The sequence below is a fragment of the Lepidochelys kempii genome, chromosome 1 (assembly GCF_965140285.1).
Source record: "Lepidochelys kempii isolate rLepKem1 chromosome 1, rLepKem1.hap1, whole genome shotgun sequence".
Classification (NCBI taxonomy): domain Eukaryota; kingdom Metazoa; phylum Chordata; order Testudines; family Cheloniidae; genus Lepidochelys; species Lepidochelys kempii.
In genome coordinates this window covers 2,687,900-2,707,225 of record NC_136380.1, presented here as the reverse complement: position 1 = coordinate 2,707,225, position 19,326 = coordinate 2,687,900, and the positions used below count along the sequence as shown (strand labels likewise).

The 19,326-nt window shown below is 45.2% G+C and overlaps 1 protein-coding gene and 1 pseudogene across 1 annotated transcript; both read right to left on the bottom strand.

Moving 5' to 3' along the window:
- Positions 1-1,928: 1,928 nt before the first annotated feature.
- Positions 1,929-2,873, bottom strand: LOC140913197 (olfactory receptor 52E4). Its single transcript, XM_073349212.2, has one exon. It carries the CDS (start codon positions 2,871-2,873, stop codon positions 1,929-1,931), a length of 945 nt encoding a protein of 314 aa, XP_073205313.2.
- A 13,118-nt stretch (positions 2,874-15,991) lies between these two features.
- On the bottom strand, positions 15,992-16,975 carry LOC144930755 (olfactory receptor 52M1-like; annotated as a pseudogene).
- Between the last annotated feature and the right edge of the window lie 2,351 nt (positions 16,976-19,326).

Here is a 19,326-nt window from a genome sequence, read left to right as displayed (position 1 = left end):
TCAATGCTGACAAATCCTTGCCTCGAGGACATCCGAGACAGACCAGAGGGCTGAGAAGAACAGACAAAGAGAAAAGAAGCCTTATTTAAAATTGGCAACCCCCTTCTCTGCGTGCCAAGCAGCACTGAGTGGGGCCCGTACAGGAACTGCTTGCGTATCTCTGTGAAACAAAGGCTCATTTAGGGGACTGTAAAGCTCTTCATGTATAGCTTTGTCTAACACAGGAGTTATGTGCTTGATATAACCCATCACCGCTTGTGTAATTCCTTCTCAATGAAATCCTGTGTATTGCGGATAATTCTTGTGGACGTTTTCACTGGTCGGACAGTCATCATCTCCACTGGGAGCCATGCAAGACCCATTTCAGGGGTAGTAGCGCCCCCTAGTGTTAATATTTGATAGCAGAGGACGGTTTACTGTCATGTCTATGTGAATCGGTTTTTCCACTGAATGAATGCTGTTTCTGGACTGGCTTCTTGGTAAGAGGTTGCTATCCTGGATCACTGGTGTTGACCAACTAATGTAAATATTGGGCTGAATCAGTTCTGACCTATTATTTGTGGCTCGAGGTTTGCAAATGCAGACAGTGAGGGGTCATCGTACCGAGGCTGAAGGGGATGCCCAAAACCCTCCGGTTATGGTGGAGGGGTGTTTACTGAGATAGGCATGTGAGGATCTGGGCTCTGTTCTCCGGCTGCCAAACGCTGTTCCTGTCTTGTTCAGGGAAGGGTGTTTGAATGACATATTATTAAAATATCAGACTTGTGGCACTCCCACTCCTAAAAAAGGAATAAATGAGAAATGCTGCTGTTTGGATTATGTATCAGGCTGTGAATAAGTTTGCAGAGGAGCATGAGATCTGGAAAGATGAGAAGGAAAATTTGCAACAGGAGCTGCAGAAGCTGAGTTTGCAAAATGAGGGGATGCAAAGAGATTTACAAACTTCTCTGATGCAAAATATAGCCAATGCCCAGCTATGGTTGCGTTAACTCAGACTTGTCAGGAATTGGAATGTGATATGAATGCACAAATGCAGGAAAAACAAAAGTATCAATTGGAGACAAAACGATATAAAGTGGCTGTGTCTGTTTTAACTGAACAGGCTACAAAGCCCCCTGAAAAAGAAAATCATAAGAAATGCTGTGAAGTGATTAATAAGCTGCTATCAAGTTGGGATAAAAGGACTTCTCCCCACCCGACTCCCCAGGATCTAGGGGAGAGAGAGGTGTGTCCTCCATGTCATTACACAGTCCAAGGTCCTCCCCCATCAGTCCCATGCTAATATCCATTCACAGACCACCCACTCCGTCAGCCCAACGTTAATATCCATTCTAAACCCTCCACCCTGCTCTCCCATCACTTCCACCGAAGGATGCTAGGGTTCCACACCACGAACCACCCCTTCATCCTGATTTTCAGCTGGGACATCGAGTCGAAAAGGGGATCTGGCAGTGTCCAGTTACAGCAGAGTGTGTGGGGGTGCACAACCATGTCATTAACTCACATCAGCCCCTGCTCAACTGGGGCTGCATCCTATAGGCAGGAAGGATCCTCATCAGGCTTCTGAAACTCCGGTTCCAGCCCCGCACATAGAGGATGCAGCTGCGGTAGAGAGGGGGATGGAGACAATCCAGCGAGTAATAGGGATAGTGGAGGAGAGGAGTGAGTGACAGGGGCAGGACAAACGGGGGAGGAGGTGGGGCAAAGTGTGGGGCCTCAGGTGTCCAGTTACCAGCAATAAGAAATGTGGGAACCCTGTGAGATGTACATCGATGGATTCCCCAGACTGTCAGGTTGATATAGCACTATAAGGTAAAGGAAGGATTTAATGTCTCTAGTCACTGATTCAGGGAAGAGAACACAGCATTCTGTCAACCATCAGATCTCCACAGAGCTTGGTCTGAGAGCCAGAGCACCAAAAGTAAACTTTATTCAATATGAGTAATGTGCCAGAGCAGCCTGTCCCGGACCTGTTTGGTCCTCACCCCGTAGATGATGGGGTTTAGCATAGAGGGCAGTAGAATATATATGTTGGCCATGAGAATGTGGAAATGCGGGGGCACATTATGGCCAAACCTGTGTGTGAGGAAGGAGAAAAGACCTGGGATATAAAACGCTAAAATGACACAGAGGTGGGAGCCACAGGTCCCAAAAGTCTTGATCCGGGCGTCCTTTGTGGGGAGGCTGAAGATGGCCCTGAGGATCTGGATATAGGACACAGTGATAAAAGACACATCCAGACCAATCACCAAGAATGCCACAGAGAGGCCGTAGTAACTACTGATGCGGATGTCAGCGCAGGCCAGGTTCACCACAGCTATGTGCTCACAGTAAGTGTGGGAGATGATGTTGGTTCTACAATATGGCCACTGCCTCGCCAGGAAAGGAAAGGGCAGGGCAAGAATGCTGCCACGCAGCACCACGGCCAGGCTGATCTTAGCCACAGAGTGGTTGGTCAGAGTGGTGGAATGTCTCAGTGGATCACAGATGGCCACATAACGATCCAAAGCCATGGCCACGACAATTCCAGACTCCATCGCTATACAGCAGTGAATGAAGTAGAGCTGGGTGAGGCACAAACTAAAATCGATCTCCCTGGAATTGAACCAGAAGATGCTCAGCATTTTGGGCACGATGGATGTAGACAGGACCAGGTCGGTGACGGCCAGCATGCAGAGGAAATAGAACATGGGCTCATGGAGCCTCGGCTCTGTCTTCACGATAAACAGGATGGTGAAGTTCCCCAAGAGGGTGACGGTGTACATGACACAGAAAGGGATGGAGATCCAGACATGGGCTGCCTCCAGGCCAGGAATGCCCAGCAGGATGAAGGTGGAGGGGCTGGAGAAGTCGGTTGTGTTGGAATGTGACATGGAGTAGGAGAGAAGGTCTCCAACTTTGAGGCAGAACAGTGTCGCCTGCATCTACTGTAAATTGCCTCGACTTGCTGTATGTGCGCAGAGTCTAGGGTGGTGGTCACATGAGAAATGCCTGGAAGGAGAGACAATGCCATTATGAGACAAAACATGCACAACCGGAGACTGTTCTCACGGGTGAATCAAATCGATCACTTTTCACCCACTGGAAAATGGCATTTTCTTTATTCAAATAAATGAATTCTGAATAACTGGCTCAAATAACACCATTCCATACTTGACCGTGCTCCACGGGTCAATAATTCCTACATGCCATGATGTGGGACACCTTAATAGGCACGAGGAGGAAACATGTGTGCAGATACTGATTATCCGTCATTGTTCCTTAATTCACTGGAAGCCAAGCTAGTGAGTCCAAGCTGTCTGGACTTCCCCATTCACCTGCTTGCTCATTCGCAGTAGTGGCTGTTAGGATATAGATATTCAGGCCTGTTGGTAAAGGCCTGTACTCGAAGAATTTTGGTGTATTCTTATCACTTGGCTAGTTCTAGAGGTATAAAAGAAAGAATCAAAATCACTGTCTGCCGGTGTAAGGGCCTTCTCTTACTGTGACAGTCTGAGGCCCTGTTCTTAGGCTAAGGCCTTTGGCTAAGCAGCAGAGGCAGCCATAAGCTGGGAGGCGACCGGTCACCTCCTCACATTCCAAACTAGTCACACTGAAAGAAGGTGCTATTGGGTTGTTCCCACTTTGCTATTGTTTGTCTATATAATCTCTGTCAGGTTCTGTGATTGTTCCTGTCTGCTGTATAATTAATTTTGCTGGATGAAAACTAATTAAGGTGGTGGGATATAATTGGTTACATAATCATGTTACAATATGTTAGGATTGGTTAGTTAAATTTCAGGAAAATGATTGGTTAAGGTATAGCTAAGCAGAACTCAAGTGTTACTATATAGTCTGCAGTCAATCAGGAGGTGAGTGGGGGTTTGGGTGGGGGAAATGGGAATAGGGAATGCCGGTAAGGAAATTGGAATCATGTTTCATTAAGGGCAGGAATGGGAACAGGGACATAGGTGTAAGGCTCTATGGTCTCAGAGCTGGGAAGGGGGACACTGAGGAAGGAAACTGGAAAAATCCATGCTTGGCAGGCTCAGGATAATAAAAAAGGTAGTTATTAAGTGTATTAAGAAGAAAAGAATTTCTAGAAAAGGTTTAGCTGACCGTTCCGAAAGGTAGAAAGGAAACTTGTTAATTGTACAGAAAAAGTGGATGTGTTCAAGAAATACTTTTGTTCTGCAGTTGGAAAGAAGCAGTATATCACATGAGCCAATGAAAAACTTTCCAGTCCATTAGCTGTCAAGGAGGGTGCTGGAGACCCCAGGGCATGGCCACTAGTTAAGTTGAGGAGATAGAAGGCCAGAAGGGTCGAGGAAGTCTCCCTGCTGAAGACCTAAGGGCTTCTTCTCAACCCCCCTTAATACAATTCAGGCCTGACTGGTTGGAGTAAGCTCTTTTGCTCTTAAAACAATGTTGCAGCCGCAGATAATGGCTTATAGTGTAAGGTTTGCTGACGCCAAGTTAAAGATAACAGGAGAGACAGCTACAAGGCCAGACAGAATGTGCTGGTTGTTTAAGTTGCTAGGAATGCTTGTTAAAGGTTGCAGGAAATAAACATTGTTGTAACCCATATAAGAAAGGCAGAGTATTTGTGCAAAGTTTAAATTGGCTAATGTGTAGTGCTGTAGCATTAAGGCATATAAAAGTGTGCGTAATGACCTGCTCTGGTGTGCAGGATTTAAGATTCTATTCTCCCTGTACCTTGTTTGCAGCTGCAAATAAACTTTTCTGCTTCTCAACCCCATTGTAATTATTAAGTGAAGCACACCGGGTAATGAACCCCCCCCTGCTGTTGTTCTCCTCTGGCACTGTGTGCCGGCAACAAGGGGGTTAAACAGCATTGACAGTCGAACCTTAGAGTTACGAACGCCAGAGTTAGCAACTGGCAGATCAACCACATATCCGATTCAGAACCAGATGTATGCAATCAGGCAATTGCTAAGGGATAGATCAGCCACACGTCTCATTCGGATCCAGAAGTACAGAGGCAGGCGGCAGCACAGCAAAACACCAAAGCAAATTCCTGACCGTTCTCTGTTAACAGTAAATTATTAAAAAAAAGGAAACGTTTAAAATTTTTCACAAGGTGAGGAAACAATGGAGAAGCTGGTATGTGATTCATTACAAAAATGTCGAGGAATATAATTAATGATCATCAACAACATTTTGGTAAACAGGTTTTGTCAAACAAACCCAATTTCATTCTTTAGTGAGAGTATTTGTTTAGTTGATCAAGGGTATCTGAGGCATTTCATTTCATGGGAAAACCTTCAGATAAAAAATGAACACTCTACAACATCAGTAAAGCATACTTTAAATGGACTAAACACTGGCTAACTGATAGATCTCAGAAAGCAGATGTCAACGGGCCATTGCCAGCGAATGGGGGTGCTCAGATTGGTGTTCTGCCGGGATCAGTTCTAGGCCCGAAGCTATTCAATATTTTCATCAATGATCTGAGAGCAAATAAAAAATTACTACATGGCATTGGTGAATAAACGTTCTGCACAATGGTGTATGTAATCTACCAGAGAAAGGCAGCACAAGGCCTAATGGCTGGAATGTGAAGGCAGAGAAATTCCAGTTTGGGGGCCAAATATTTAGCACTAAGAATGATTAACGATTGGAACAAACAGCAAAGGGAAGAGGTAAATTTTCCAACTACCCATATCTCCAGAACCACTTAAACAGCTACAGCAGCCTGGCCATAACACTTCAGTGCAGACAGTACTTACACCGATGACAGTGGTTCACCCACCAGTGTAGGTAATAAACCTCCCCTAGAGGTGGTAGCAAGATTGATGCTGTCTACTCCAGGGTGAGGATGACACAGTTACATCTCTCAAGGGTGTGGTTGTATTTACTGTTGCCAAAAAAAAAAAAAGGCAAATGCAATATTTGACACGAAACTGGGAGAAGAGGTAGATACACTGGAGTGTTGGGATAGGATACAGAGGGACCTAGACAAATTGGAGGATTGGGCCAAAAGAAATCTGATCAGGTTCAACAAGGACAAAGGCAGAGTCCTGCACTTAGGATGGAAGAATCCCATGCAATGCTACAGACTAGGGGGCGAATGGCTCGGCAGCAGTTCTGCAGAAAAGGACCTAGGGCTTACAGTGGATGAGAAGCTGGATATGAGTCAAGAATGTGCCCTTGTTGCCAAGAAGGCCAATGGCATTTTGGACTCTATAAGAAGGGGCATTGCCAGCAGATCATAAGACGTGATCATTTCCCTCTATTCAACATTGGTGAGGCCTCATCTGGAGTACGGTGTCCAGTTTTGGTCCCCACAGTACAAGAAGGATGTGAGAAAATTTGGAAAGCGTCCAGCGGAGGGCAACAAAAATGATGAGGGGACTGGAACACATGACTTCTGAGGAGAGGATGAGGGAACTGGGATTGTTTAGTCTGCGGAAGAGAAGAATGAGGGGGGATTTGATAGCTGCTTTCAACTACCTGAGGGGGTTCCAAAGAAGATGGATCTAGACTGTCTCAATGGTAGGAGATGACAGAATGAGGCATAATGGTCTCAAGTTGAAGTGGGGGAGGTTTAGGTTGGATATTAGGAAAAACTTTTTTCATTCGGAGGGTGGTGAATGCATTCACTGGAATTCGTTGCCTAGGGAGGTGGTAGAATCTCCTTCCTTTGAGGTTTTTAAGGTCAGGCTTGACAAAGCCCTGGCTGGGATGATTTACTTGGGGATTGGTCCTGCTTTGAGCAGGGGGCTGGACTAGATGACCTCCTGAGGTCCCTTCCAACCCTGATATTCTATGATTCTATGGTTTGTTGTATTAGGAGAGGCATAGAGAGCAAGTGATGGGTGTGTGATACTACCAGTCTACTCGGTGCTGGCTATGTCTCAGAAGGAACACCGTGTCCAATTTTCTTCACTGCTATATAGAAAGATGTGAAGAAAGTGGAGACGATCCAGAGGAGAGTGAAAAAAGATGATCAAAAGGATGGAATGCAAGTCATATCAACAAAGGCCAAAGGAACTGGTTCGGTTTACTTTGGAGAAAAGGAGGTTAAGAGGGTACGTGATAACGCTCCTCAAATACAGAGCACATGACAAGAGGCAATGAGTTCAAACTACAACAGAGCAGATTTAGATTAACTCTCAGGTCAAAACTCCGAACTTTAAGCACAGTAGGACAATGGAAGGGGTGCCTCAGAAAATAATGAAAGCTCTTTCACTGGAGGTTTTCCAAAGGAGGGTGGATAGCCACCTGGTTAGATACAACAAGTCCTGTCTCTTGGCAGGGAATCAGGCTAGCTGACCCTTGAGGTCCCTTCTCACCCCGTGGCTCTATGATTCTGTGATGTAAACTCCTAGTTTCGACCAGGCCTTAGGCAAACACAAGTCAAGGAGCTTAATACAAGGGTAATTGGGTAAAATGTAATGGTCTGTGTTATACAGAAGGTCAGACTGGATGATCTAATGGTCCCCTTTGACTTTAAACCCTATGAATCTATCAATGAAGAATGTAGATCAGGAATTTATATTTACTCTTTCTCACAACACATGAATAAGGGAACATAAGTCATAAGAATGGCCATACAGGGTCAGACCAAAGGTCCATCTAGCTCTGTATCCTGCCTTATGACAGTGGCCAGTGCCAGGTATCCCGGAGGGAATGAACAAAACAGGCAATCTCTAAGTGATTCATCCCCTGTCCCCCATTCCCAGACTCTGGCAAACAGAGGCGAGCGTTACCCTCTCAGCCCATCCGGGCTAACAGCCTTTGATGGACCTATCCTCCATGAAATTAATGAGTTCTTTTTGAACGCTGTTATGGTCTTGGCCTTCACAACATCCTCTGGCAAGAAGGTCCACAAGCTGACTGTGCGTTCTGTGAATAAATACTTTCTTTTATTTGTTTTAAACCCACTTGTCACGGTTCCTCCCCCACTCTGAACTCTAGGGTACAGATGTGGGGACCTGCATGAAAAACTTCCTAAGCTTATCTTTACCAGCTTAGGTCAAAACTTCCCCAAGGTACAAAATATTACACCTTGGACTGGCCGCTACCACCACCAAACTAATACTGGTTACTGGGGAAGAGCTGTTTGGACGCGTCCTTCCCCCCAAAATACTTCCCAAAACCTTGCACCCCACTTCCTGGACAAGGTTTGGTAAAAAGCCTCACCAATTTGCTTAGGTGACTACAGATCCAGACCCTTGGATCTCAAGAACAATGAACAATCCTCCCAACACTTGCACCCCCCCTTTCCTGGGAAATGTTGGATAAAAAGCCTCACCAATTTGCATAGGTGACCACAGACCCAGACCCTTGGATCTCAAGAACAATGAACAATCCTCCCAACACTTGCACCCCCCCTTTCCTGGGAAATGTTGGATAAAAAGCCTCACCAATTTGCATAGGTGACCACAGACCCAAACCCTTGGATCTGAGAACAATGAAAAAGCATTCAGTGTTTTACAAGAAGACTTTTAATAAAAAATAGAAGTAAATAGAAATAAAGAAATCCCCCCTGTAAAATCAGGATGGTAGATATCTTACAGGGTAATTAGATTCAAAAACATAGAGAACCCCTCTAGGCAAAACCTTAAGTTACAAAAAAAGATACACAGACAGAAATAGTTATTCTATTCAGCACAATTCTTTTCTCAGCCATTTAAAGAAATCATAATCTAACACATACCTAGCTAGATTACTTACTAAAAGTTCTAAGACTCCATTCCTGTTCTGTCCCTGGCCAAGATGACTACAGACAGACACAGACCCTTTGTTTCTCTCCCTCCTCCCAGCTTTTGAAAGTATCTTGTCTCCTCATTGGTCATTTTGGTCAGGTGCCAGCGAGGTTACCTTTAGCTTCTTAACCCTTTACAGGTGAGAGGAGCTTTCCCCTGGCCAGGAGGGATTTCAAAGGGGTTTACCCTTCCCTTTATATTTATGACACCACTGCTTATTATTTTCATGTGGTAACCCCTAGTTCTTGTGTTATGAGAAGGAGTAAACAACACTTCCATATCTACATTCTCTACACCAGTCATGATTTTATGGACCTCAATCACATCTCCCCTTAGCCATCACTTTTCCAAGCTGAAAAGTCCCAGTCTTATTAATCTCTCCTCATTCAGAATCCGTTCCATACCCCAATTCATTTTTTTTGTCCTTTACTGAACCTTTTCCAATTCCAATACAACTTTTTTGAGATGGAGCAATCACATCTGCACTCAGTATTCAAGAAGTGGGCGTACCATGGATTTATACAGAGGGAAGATGGTATTTTCAGTCCTATTATCTATCCCATTCTTAATTATTCCCAGCATTCTGTTTGCTTTTTTGATTGCCTCTGCAAATTCAGTAGATGTTTTTAGAGAACTATTCACAATGACTCCGAGCTCTCCTACTTGAGTGGTAACAGCTAATATAGATCCCATCATTCTATATTAAGAGCCTTTGATGAGGGACCTTGTCAAAGGCTTTCTGAAAATCTAAGTAGACTATATCCACTGGATCCCATTGGTCCACATGTTTGTTGCACACCTCAAAGAATTCTACTTGATTGGTAAGCATGATTTCCCTTTCCCAAAACCGTGTTGTATCTTCCTCAACAAATTATGTTCCTCTATATGTCTGACAATATTCTTCTTTATTATAGTTTCAACCAGTTTGCTCGCTACTGAAGTCAGGCTTACAGGCCTGTAATTGCCCGGATCACCTCTGGAGCCCTTTTTAAAAATTGGCATCAAATATAATATCCCCCAGTCATCTGTTACAGAAGCTGTCATTTATGGTGTCAACTGCATCCCCTCCTGAGGTGAGATGAACCCAGTCAATATGGGGATAATTGAAATCCCCATTATTATTGATTTTTTTTAAAATTTCAATATCCTCTGTAATATCCCTCAGCATTTCACCTTTACGATCACCATCCTGATCAGGTGGTCAGTAATATATGCCTACCCCCACATTCTTATAATTAGAGCATGGAATTTCCATCCATATAGATTCTATGATACAGTTTGATTCATTTATGATTTTTACTTCATTTGATTCTATGTTTTTCTTCACATGTAATCTCACTCCCCGACCAGCATGACCTCTTCTCTGCTTTTGATATATTTTGTACCCTGGTATTACTGTATCCCAATGATTATCTTCATTCCACTCAGATTCTGTGATGACTATGATGTCAATATCCTCATTTAATATGAGGCACTCTAGTTCACCCATTTTATTATTTAGACTTCTAACATTGTAGAAGTTGTAGCATTCTAGAACATGTCTGGGACATGTTGAAAAATTGTTATTATTCTTCGGTGAGGAGCCCTAGCACTTTGCAGCAGATAAAAGTCAGCTAACAGACCCCCTCCCCCATCAACAGCCAGGGCCCTGAGATGCAAGAGGAGGTGGTGACAGTGTTTTTGCATTCACACATGGCGGGCTCCTGAGGTCTTTAGTCAGTTCTTACTCCAAGGTCAGTTTTGTCTCAGTGGGGTCTGAGTAAACTATGGCCCATGGCCTCAGAATTTCAGCTTATCTTATACATCTACTAACACCTTTCATCCTGAAGGATCCACTCTGCAGCTGCCTTGGAGCAGAGGCCATCAACCAGCTGGGGAGCCACAGCAAAAAGTGATATTTTGTCCTGTGGTACTGGAGGAAATTCATCACCCTTAGCAAGGTCTTTGAGATGTTTCATGGGTGTGCACAGCAGAAAGGACCACAGACTAACACTCCATCCCACCACACACACATTCCATTAGGTTTGTCGAGCTGGTGAGCTCCTCATCAAGAGATGCAGTACCTGTGGATCCTGAGATGGAAGTGTCTTTCCTGGGAATCCCCCTCAGGTAGCCGTGTCCCACACCTTTCTCACCCCAGGATCTGCAACAACATCAGACAAGAAGAGAAGACACAGGCATCTGCACTGTTTATAATATGGCTCTGTGTAACCCCAGGGGATTTGCTCAGCCTCTAGGGGAGAAGTGGCATCTGAATGAAAACAGGCCAGAGACCAGAGATACCCTTACCAATCTCTCTCTTTCCATGACTGCACTTCTTTATAAACAGTAAATAAGGGACCTTCCCAAAGGGAGATGAGAGCTCTTGGGCTCTGTGCTGAGTCAGAGAGGAAACATCTGCTCTGTGTATTTGTGTATATTGAACAATTATAGTAGATTAGTAAGAAAACGAGGGACAATGTCTATGTCTCCATAGGGTCTGATATCCCATAAATCTGCAGGCACACGGGCCTTATGCTAAGTGATCAGAGATCAGTAATTCTCATCAGTCACTGTCATCATGTTGTGCAGCACCTTTCATTTAAGGATCTTCAGAACTCTTCGGAAAGGAAAGTCACCATGAACATATCCCCGATATGCAGATAGGAAAACAGAGGCAAAGGGACACATGACTTGGCCAAGGTCACTGAGAGAATGACAGACAGAACCAAAGAGTCCTGACTTCCCTGTCATCATCACGGTCTCTCTGTCAGTAATTGAGCGCATGATAAGAGGGAAATGGTCTAGAAGGATTTAGTCATTGGTGGGTGTGACAGACTTCCCCAGGGTGCAACCAACCACTGAGCCCTCTTGTCTGTCAATCTGTGCCCCCCTCTCACATTGTGAGGCTGTGGGAAGGCACAATCAGTTTAGTCCTTTGTTCCTTTGGTGTTTAAAGGTGTTGACATGTAGGGGGAGTGAGACCAAGTGATGACGTCTCTTCCACTTGTCATAGCTTTTATCATGTGAAGGGAACCTCATTTTTCCAAGCAAAAGCCCTCAGCACAGTTAGTGGAAAAGTACAGACACAAGGTGAACTGGTCACATACCCTTGTATTCTTTGATAATTCATGAACATCCTGGCTAGAATGTTCACAGGAACGTCCATCAGATGGGGATCATCTTTGGCCTATTTTGTTTCTTAATGGGCCATAACCTTGAATGGTTCATCCACAATGTGCAGCTTAGACTGGATGTAAATTACCTTGTGGGTGTTACCCAGGAGAAATCACATTTGAAATACTGGTACATAAGCTAAATGTTCATAACTTTAGGTACAAAAATGATACATGCATACACATAGGGTCATGATATTCAGCAAATCATACCAGTTCCATTGATATATTACATAATATACTTTGTAAAAAACGCCTCATAATCAATCACCATCTTAAATATGGGGGGTGCCACAATATTTCTTTCAGTGGTGTCAGTCAGGAAGGGGGCCACCATGTAAAAAAAACAGGGTTGGCAGCCCGGGTAGGGGAGTCTCAGCCCTCCTTCTCCATTGGACCCCAGCCCAGGGCCCTGGTAGTGGCTGGAGCGTATGCCGGCGGGTCAGTGGAGGAGTTCTGGCTGAAACACACTGACTCAAAAGTCCAGTTCTCTTACTAAGCCACTATCTAATCCCCCTGGGCTGCTTCCTGCTGCAGTTCCTGCTGCCGTTGTCTGGGCATCCAGGGTGGGTCTGTGCTCTCCAGTTTGGGCTGTTTCTGGCAACTCTGCAAGGCCTCTGTGATTGCCTTAGCATCTGCCTGGGTCGATGTGTCTCCGATTCCCCCAGTGTCAAGCTTCGCTTGAGCCTTGGCTGGAGCCACTGGCCTATGTCCTTTCACCCTGGCAATCAGCCCCAAATTAAGCTGAGCTGCTCCCTTTTATCCTCGTGTTTTTGAAGCATGCCCAGTAGAGTTGAGGGGCATGGCTTCTGCTGGTATGGTGCTGAATTATTATGAATTACTAGAGTTGTTATGAATGAATGCAGTGAGCCTGAAGTTGGTATCGCTTGACATGTCTGAATTTGCTCGAGGCTTCTGGGAACACGTTCTCTTAGCATCAGGCAATTGATGTGGAAATTCACTGGCTGGCTCTATTCTGCATGTATGTCCTAATACCGACCTTTGTCAGGTAATATGCCAGCTTGCAAAGCAAAAAAAAAATGTAGTAAACATACATTCAGTGAGCTGGGGAAAGATGAACCCTGTCAAAGAACATCACTCTAGGACCTTGAGGGAATCATTGATGAGAGGGTAAACAAGGAGCACTCTTTTGTCAATACTGTGACAGGTTTGGTCACAGAGAGCATCTTGAGACTGTCACTGGATGTGTTGGGATACCACTGAGAATAACCCCTCTGCCAGAATGGGCACCCTCACCTCTGTCTTCTTCTTGAGCCAGGCCCTCCAGGTCTCATCCAGCACAGACCCAGAGTTAGGTCCACACCCCGCTGCAGAACACAGGTACCGAGATTCACTCAGCCCTGGGGCTTCTCTGTTCAAAGGGACTTGCCCCAGCACTCAGTATACAGCCTTTCTGGGAGCCTGAACCCCAGATAAATTCATCTCACACCGTATAACATTTTATTCAGTGTGAGTTCATATTATTTGCCCTCTTTCTCGAACACCTCCCTGCCCAGCCCCATGCCCCTTCCCGTCGCAGTCCCCGAGCATCCCTGTAGCAGCTCAAGGTTTGCTGTCACAACCCTGCTCAAGCTCCAGCTGCTGGAAGCCCAACGAGTGACTTTGTTTGGGTTCCACGTGCTGGATCCCTGCGTGTTTTTATGATTTCCTGATTAGGAGCCATGCTGAGGCCCTGTCTCTGGCTCTGGGTTTCCAGGCCCACTCTCAGGGTGCAGCTTCCCTTCAGTACCTCTAGCACAAGCAGTGTGAGCAAAGAGTAGAGGAAAAGCCAAAAGATATAAGGATACAGATGATTCATCTCATCAAACATGAGTTATTAGTTATGACACCGCATCAGAAAGGTCTATGCAACTGCTGGCCAATAGACCCAAATTGATATTCCGTCTGAGGAGAGATTAAAATGACTGGGACTTTTTGGTTTTGAAAAGAGATGACTAAGGGGGGACATGAGAGTGTAAATAAAACCATGAATGGTTTGGAAAAGTTCAGTTAGGAAGTGTTATTTATTCCTTCAACTAACACAAGAACTAGGGGTCAGCCAAATGAATTAATAGGCAGCAGATTTAAAGCAAACAAAGGAAGTATTTCTTCACAGTTGACCTGTGGAACTTGTTAGGGGGCTTATTCCTTCACCCACTTACTTCCCTGGTCCTTCTCGCATGAACAGAGAGCAACAATACCCGAAGTCCAAAGGTGAAACAATTTGATGTTTATTGGGGTGAACTTCCAGCAAGCATGATTCCAGTTTCCTTCCTTAGTATCCTCCTTCCCAGCTCTGACACCACAGAGCCTTTCACCTGTGTCCCTGATCCCATTCCTACCCTTAGCCAAACATGATTCCATCTTCCTTACTCCCATTCCCTGTTCCCATTTCCCCCTTTAGCAAAACATGATTCCAGTTTTCTTACCCCCATTCCCTGTTCCCATCTCACACACCCACATGCCCACCCCCACCCACACCCAGTCACTTCCTCATTGACTACAGATTATATAGTAAAACTTGAGTTCTGCTTAGCTATACCTTAACCAATCATTTTCCTGAAATTTAACTAAACAATCCTAACATATTGTAACATGATTATGTAACCAATTATATCCCACCACCTCAATTAGTTTACACCCAGCAAAATTAATTATACAGCAGACAGGAACAATCACAGAACCAGACAGAGATTATACAGACAAACAACAGCAAAGTGGGAACTATAATGACAAAACAATACAGAAGTGAGGATTTCACATTCCAGCTATTGATAAGTGAGTTCTTGCCAGACAGGATGCTATCAAACTACGTTTCCTTTTACATTTTCTAGGCACTTCCCTTTCTCTGGAGGTGATAGGAATACAATCCTGTCCTGATAGTGCCTGACAGCCCAATAGCACCTTATTTCAATGTGACTAGTTTGGAATGTGAGGAGGTGACCGGTCGCTTCCCAGCTTATGGCTGCCTCTGCTGCTTAGCCAAAGGCCTGAGCCTAAGCACAGGGCCACAAACTGTCACAGTGAGAGAAGGCCCTTACACTGGCAGACAGTGGTTTTGATTCTTTCTTTTATACCTCTATCACTAGCCAAGTGATAAGAATACACCTAAATTCTTAGAGTATAGGCCTTTACAGACAGGCCTGAATATCTATATCCTAACAGAACTCTTTTCCAGGAGATGTTGTGAAGGTCAAAACTATAACAGGGTTCCAATAAGAACTAGAGAACTGAATGAAAGATAGGTCCATCAGTAGTTATTAGCCAGGAAGCCAACGCCATGTTCTGTGTGCCCCTGGCCTCTGTTTGCCAGAAGCTGAGACAATAGGGGATGGATCACTCAGAATTTTCCAGTTCTGTTCATTCCCTCTGAAGCATCTGGTATTGGGCGCTGTTGTGAGCTAGGATACAGGGCTAGATAGACCATTCATCTTACCCAGTATGGCCAATCTGATGTTATATGGACCCCAGATGTGTCTGCACCCCTGCCTTAACCCACTGTACCCCACTTCCCTCCCAGACCCCACTCCCCTCCCAGAAGGCCTGATGGGGTCTCTATCTCTCTCTGCAGAGTTAGTAACAAAGTAAGGAGATACATGAAATGTTTAAACCGAACCAGAGCCAAAAGATGTCAGAACATCTTAGTATGAGACTTGAGTGAGTGGATTATTAATTTAATTGTATTACTTGTATATAGGAATGTGATACTGTATTCCTGTCAGCTAATTGCTAAGTTATCTGTTAAAAACATAAGATTTCAAGAGCCTAACTAGCCCCTGGAAGTGCACATGCATCAAGGTGGGTGTGAGGCGGTAATGATCCAGTGAGTGATATGCAGAGGGGAGGAGAGGAGTGAGCAACAGGGGCGGGACCTTGGTGAAAGAAGTGGGCAGGGCCAACGGATCCTGTTACTTTAAATCATGGGGTTTCCTCCTTTCTAATTTTATGAGTTCTATGTAGACGGATGCCCCAGTTTGTCCCACTGAAACAGCACAGTAAGGCCAGGAAAGGATTAATGTCACTTTGACTGTGCAGTCAGTGATTCAGGGAAGAGGGCCCAGCACCATGTGAGCAGCCAGCTCTGCTCGTTCCTTTGTGAGAGAGCCAGAGCACCAGGAGAAAACTTTAGGCCCCTTTATGAGTAATGAGCCGGAGCAGCCTGTCCCGGATCTGTTTAGTCCTCACCCCGTAGATGATGGGGTTTAGCATGGGGGGCACAAGGAGGTACATGTTGGCAGTGAGAATGTGTAAATGCAGGGGCACATTGTGGCCAAACCGGTGCATGAGGGCAGAGAAGAGAGTTGGGATGTAAAAAGCTAAGATGACACAGAGGTGCGAGCCGCAAGTGCCAAAAGTCTTGAGCCGGGCATCCTTTGTGGGGAGGCTTAAGATGGTTCTGAGGATCTGGATATAGGACATGATGATAAAAAAGACATCCAGACCAAAAAAAAAGAATCCCACAGAGAGGCTGTAGTAACTGCTGATGCGGATGTCTGCGCAGGCCAATTTCACCACGGCTATGTGCTCACAGTACGAGTGGGGGATGATGTTGGTTTTGCAATATGGCCACCGCCTCGCCAGTAAGGGATAGGGCAGTATGAGCATGCCACCACGCAGCACCATGGCCAGGCCAATCTTGGCCACCACGGGGTTTGTCAGGATAGTGGAATATCTCAAGGGATTGCAGATGGCCACGTAGCGATCGAAAGCCATGGCCACAAAGATCCCAGACTCCATCCATGAGAAGCAGTAAATGAAGTACAGCTGGGTGAGGCAGGCATTGAAATCTATTTCCCCCGAATTGAACCAGAAGATGCTCAGGGTTTTGGGAAGGATGGACGTAGACAGGACCAGGTCGGTGACAGCTAGCATGCAGAGGAAATAGTACATGGGTCCATGCAGGCTCGGCTCGCTTTTCACAATGAATAGAATGGTGAAGTTCCCCATGACGGCTATGGCATACATGGTGCAGAAAGGGATGGAGATCCAGACGTGGGCCGCCTCCAGGCCAGGAATGCCCAGCAGAAGGAAGGTGGAGGGGTTGGTGAAGTCAGTTGTGTTGGAATCTGGCATGGATTAGGGAAGAAGGCAGACCGATATCTTCTGCATATACCGTATGTACCCCCAGCTTCCTCTATGTGTCCAGGCCTAGGGTGATGGTCTCATTACAAATGCCTGGATGGAGAGACAGTGTTAATATGAGACACTACATGCACTACTGGGGGATATTCTGATGGATGAAGCAAACTGACTGATCTTCACACATTGAAAAATGACATTTTCCTTATTCAGAGATAAGAATTATGAAGAAATAACCTCACTAATGTCAATTGCATATTTTATGGTGCTCTGTGCTACAATAATTCCCACACATCATGGTGTGGGAAACCTTAATAGACACCAGCTGGAAACATGAGTATGGATACTGGTTATCAATCCTTGTTCCTTGGGCCTTTTCTACACTGCCAATTTTTTTCACCAAAAGGCAGCAACAGTGGAGGAGGACACTCTGCAAAGCCACTTTTGATGGCGGAACTCAGCTGTTTCAGTGACTCAGTAAAACTACCTTGACAAGAGTTGTAAGGCTTTTTACACAAAAGTTTTGTCAGTGACGTGCCAGTGTAGACACTTGCAATTGATTTTTTCAAAGCAATAGGCCTTTGGAAGGTGTCCCACAATGCCCATCCTGACCACTCTTGTCAGAGGTTTGAACTCCTCCTTTAAAGGCCCAGGAATTTAGAAATTCCCCTTCCTGTTTGCTCGGTATGGAGAATTTACATCACGTTTTCCCAGGTGGCCATGGCTGCTCCACCCAGGAAACACTCTCCCACTTGGACCACTGCAGAGCTGCTGGATCTCCTAAGTATTTTGGGAGAGGAGGTTGTGTAGTGCCAGCTGCACTCCAGCTGCAGGAAGTTTGATACCTATGGGCAGATTTCACGCAGCTTGTGGGAAAAGAGCTGTGATGTGGACACACCGCAGTGCAGAGCAAAGGGGAAGGAGCTGAGGCACATGGGCCAGAAGGCAGGGGAGGCAAATGGTCCCTCTGATGATGATCCCGAGACTTGCCATTTTTATAAGAACTTGAATGCTATCCTCGGTGGTGACCCCACAACAATGGCCAAGAGCTCCTGCAACACCACGGAGAAAAATGAATCACAAGATGGCCCAGTGCCAAAACTGGAATATGTGTAACCTCTAATGCACCTTCGCAATTGGGGAAACCCATTTCTGCAAAGCCATCCAGAGCTTCCACTAACCTTTCAGCAGAAAATCTCAGCCAGTCTAGACATAGCATTAATGCAAACAAAGCCAAGCTAGAGATTCCATGCTCTGGGGAGTTTCCCATTCACCTGTTTACTCAAAATGTGAGTGGAAGGTTCTAACAAAGTCAAATGCAAAGTTATCCTCTTGAAACAAGGTACGCAGGCCCGACCCAAAGACTAGGGTACTATGTTATTGAAAGATGTGACCCTGAAAAGCATGTAGGGGTTATTGTGGACAACCACCTCATCGTGTGTTCCCAGTGTGATACCGTGGCCAAAGGGAATGATGCGACCCTTAGATGCATAAACAGGGGAGTGGTGAGTTGGAGAAGGGGAAGGATTTTACTTCTGCACATGGCATTGGTGAAACCGTCTGTGTCCAGTCCTGGGATCCACACTTCAAAAAGGCTATTGAGAAATTGGAGAGGGTTCAGAAAGGAGCCACAAAAAAGATTGAAGTTTGGAGAAAATGTCAGACAGGGAGAGACATAAAGAGCTCCATCTATTTATCTTATCAAAAAGACAAGTGGAGATTTTCATGGGGAGAAAGCGGTTGGTAATAACAGGCTCTGTTATTTAGGAGAAAATGCAGATCAAGGTCTAATGGCTGGAAGCTGAAGCCAGACAAATTCCAGTTGGAAATAAAGGCCAAATATTTAGCACTAATGGTGGTTAACCATTGGAACATGCTGCAAAAGGAAATGGTGGATTCTCCAACTCCACATGTCTGCAGGTCCTGGTTTGATGCTTTTCTGGAAGATCTGCTTGAGGGCTTGTCTACACTTAAACTGCTACAGTGGGGCTGCTGAAGCACTTCAGTGTAGACACTACTTACACTGACAGAAGGGGTTCTCTCGTCAGTGCAGGTAATTCATCTCCCTGAGAGGTGGTAGCTAGATCAATGGAAGAATTCTTCCATCAACCTCATGCTGTCTACACTGGGGTTAGGCTGATATAACTGTATCTTTTATGGGTGTGGATTTTTTTGCTATTGCAAAAAAAGAAAATACAATATTAGGTTGCATTAGTGGAGACGTAGCATGCAAGTCATTGTGGGTGATAGTACAACTCAACTTGGCACTGGTTAGATCTCAACTGGAGGCCTGAGCTGGATACTGTGTCCAATTTTGGTCACCAATGTACAAGAAGGATGTAGAGAAACTAGAAAAGGTCCAAAGGCGAGTGACAAAGATG

Bases quoted from the DNA above. Each gene is read 5' to 3' on its own strand.
- LOC140913197 (XM_073349212.2), bottom strand. From the start codon at position 2,873: ATGTCACATTCCAACACAACCGACTTCTCCAGCCCCTCCACCTTCATC.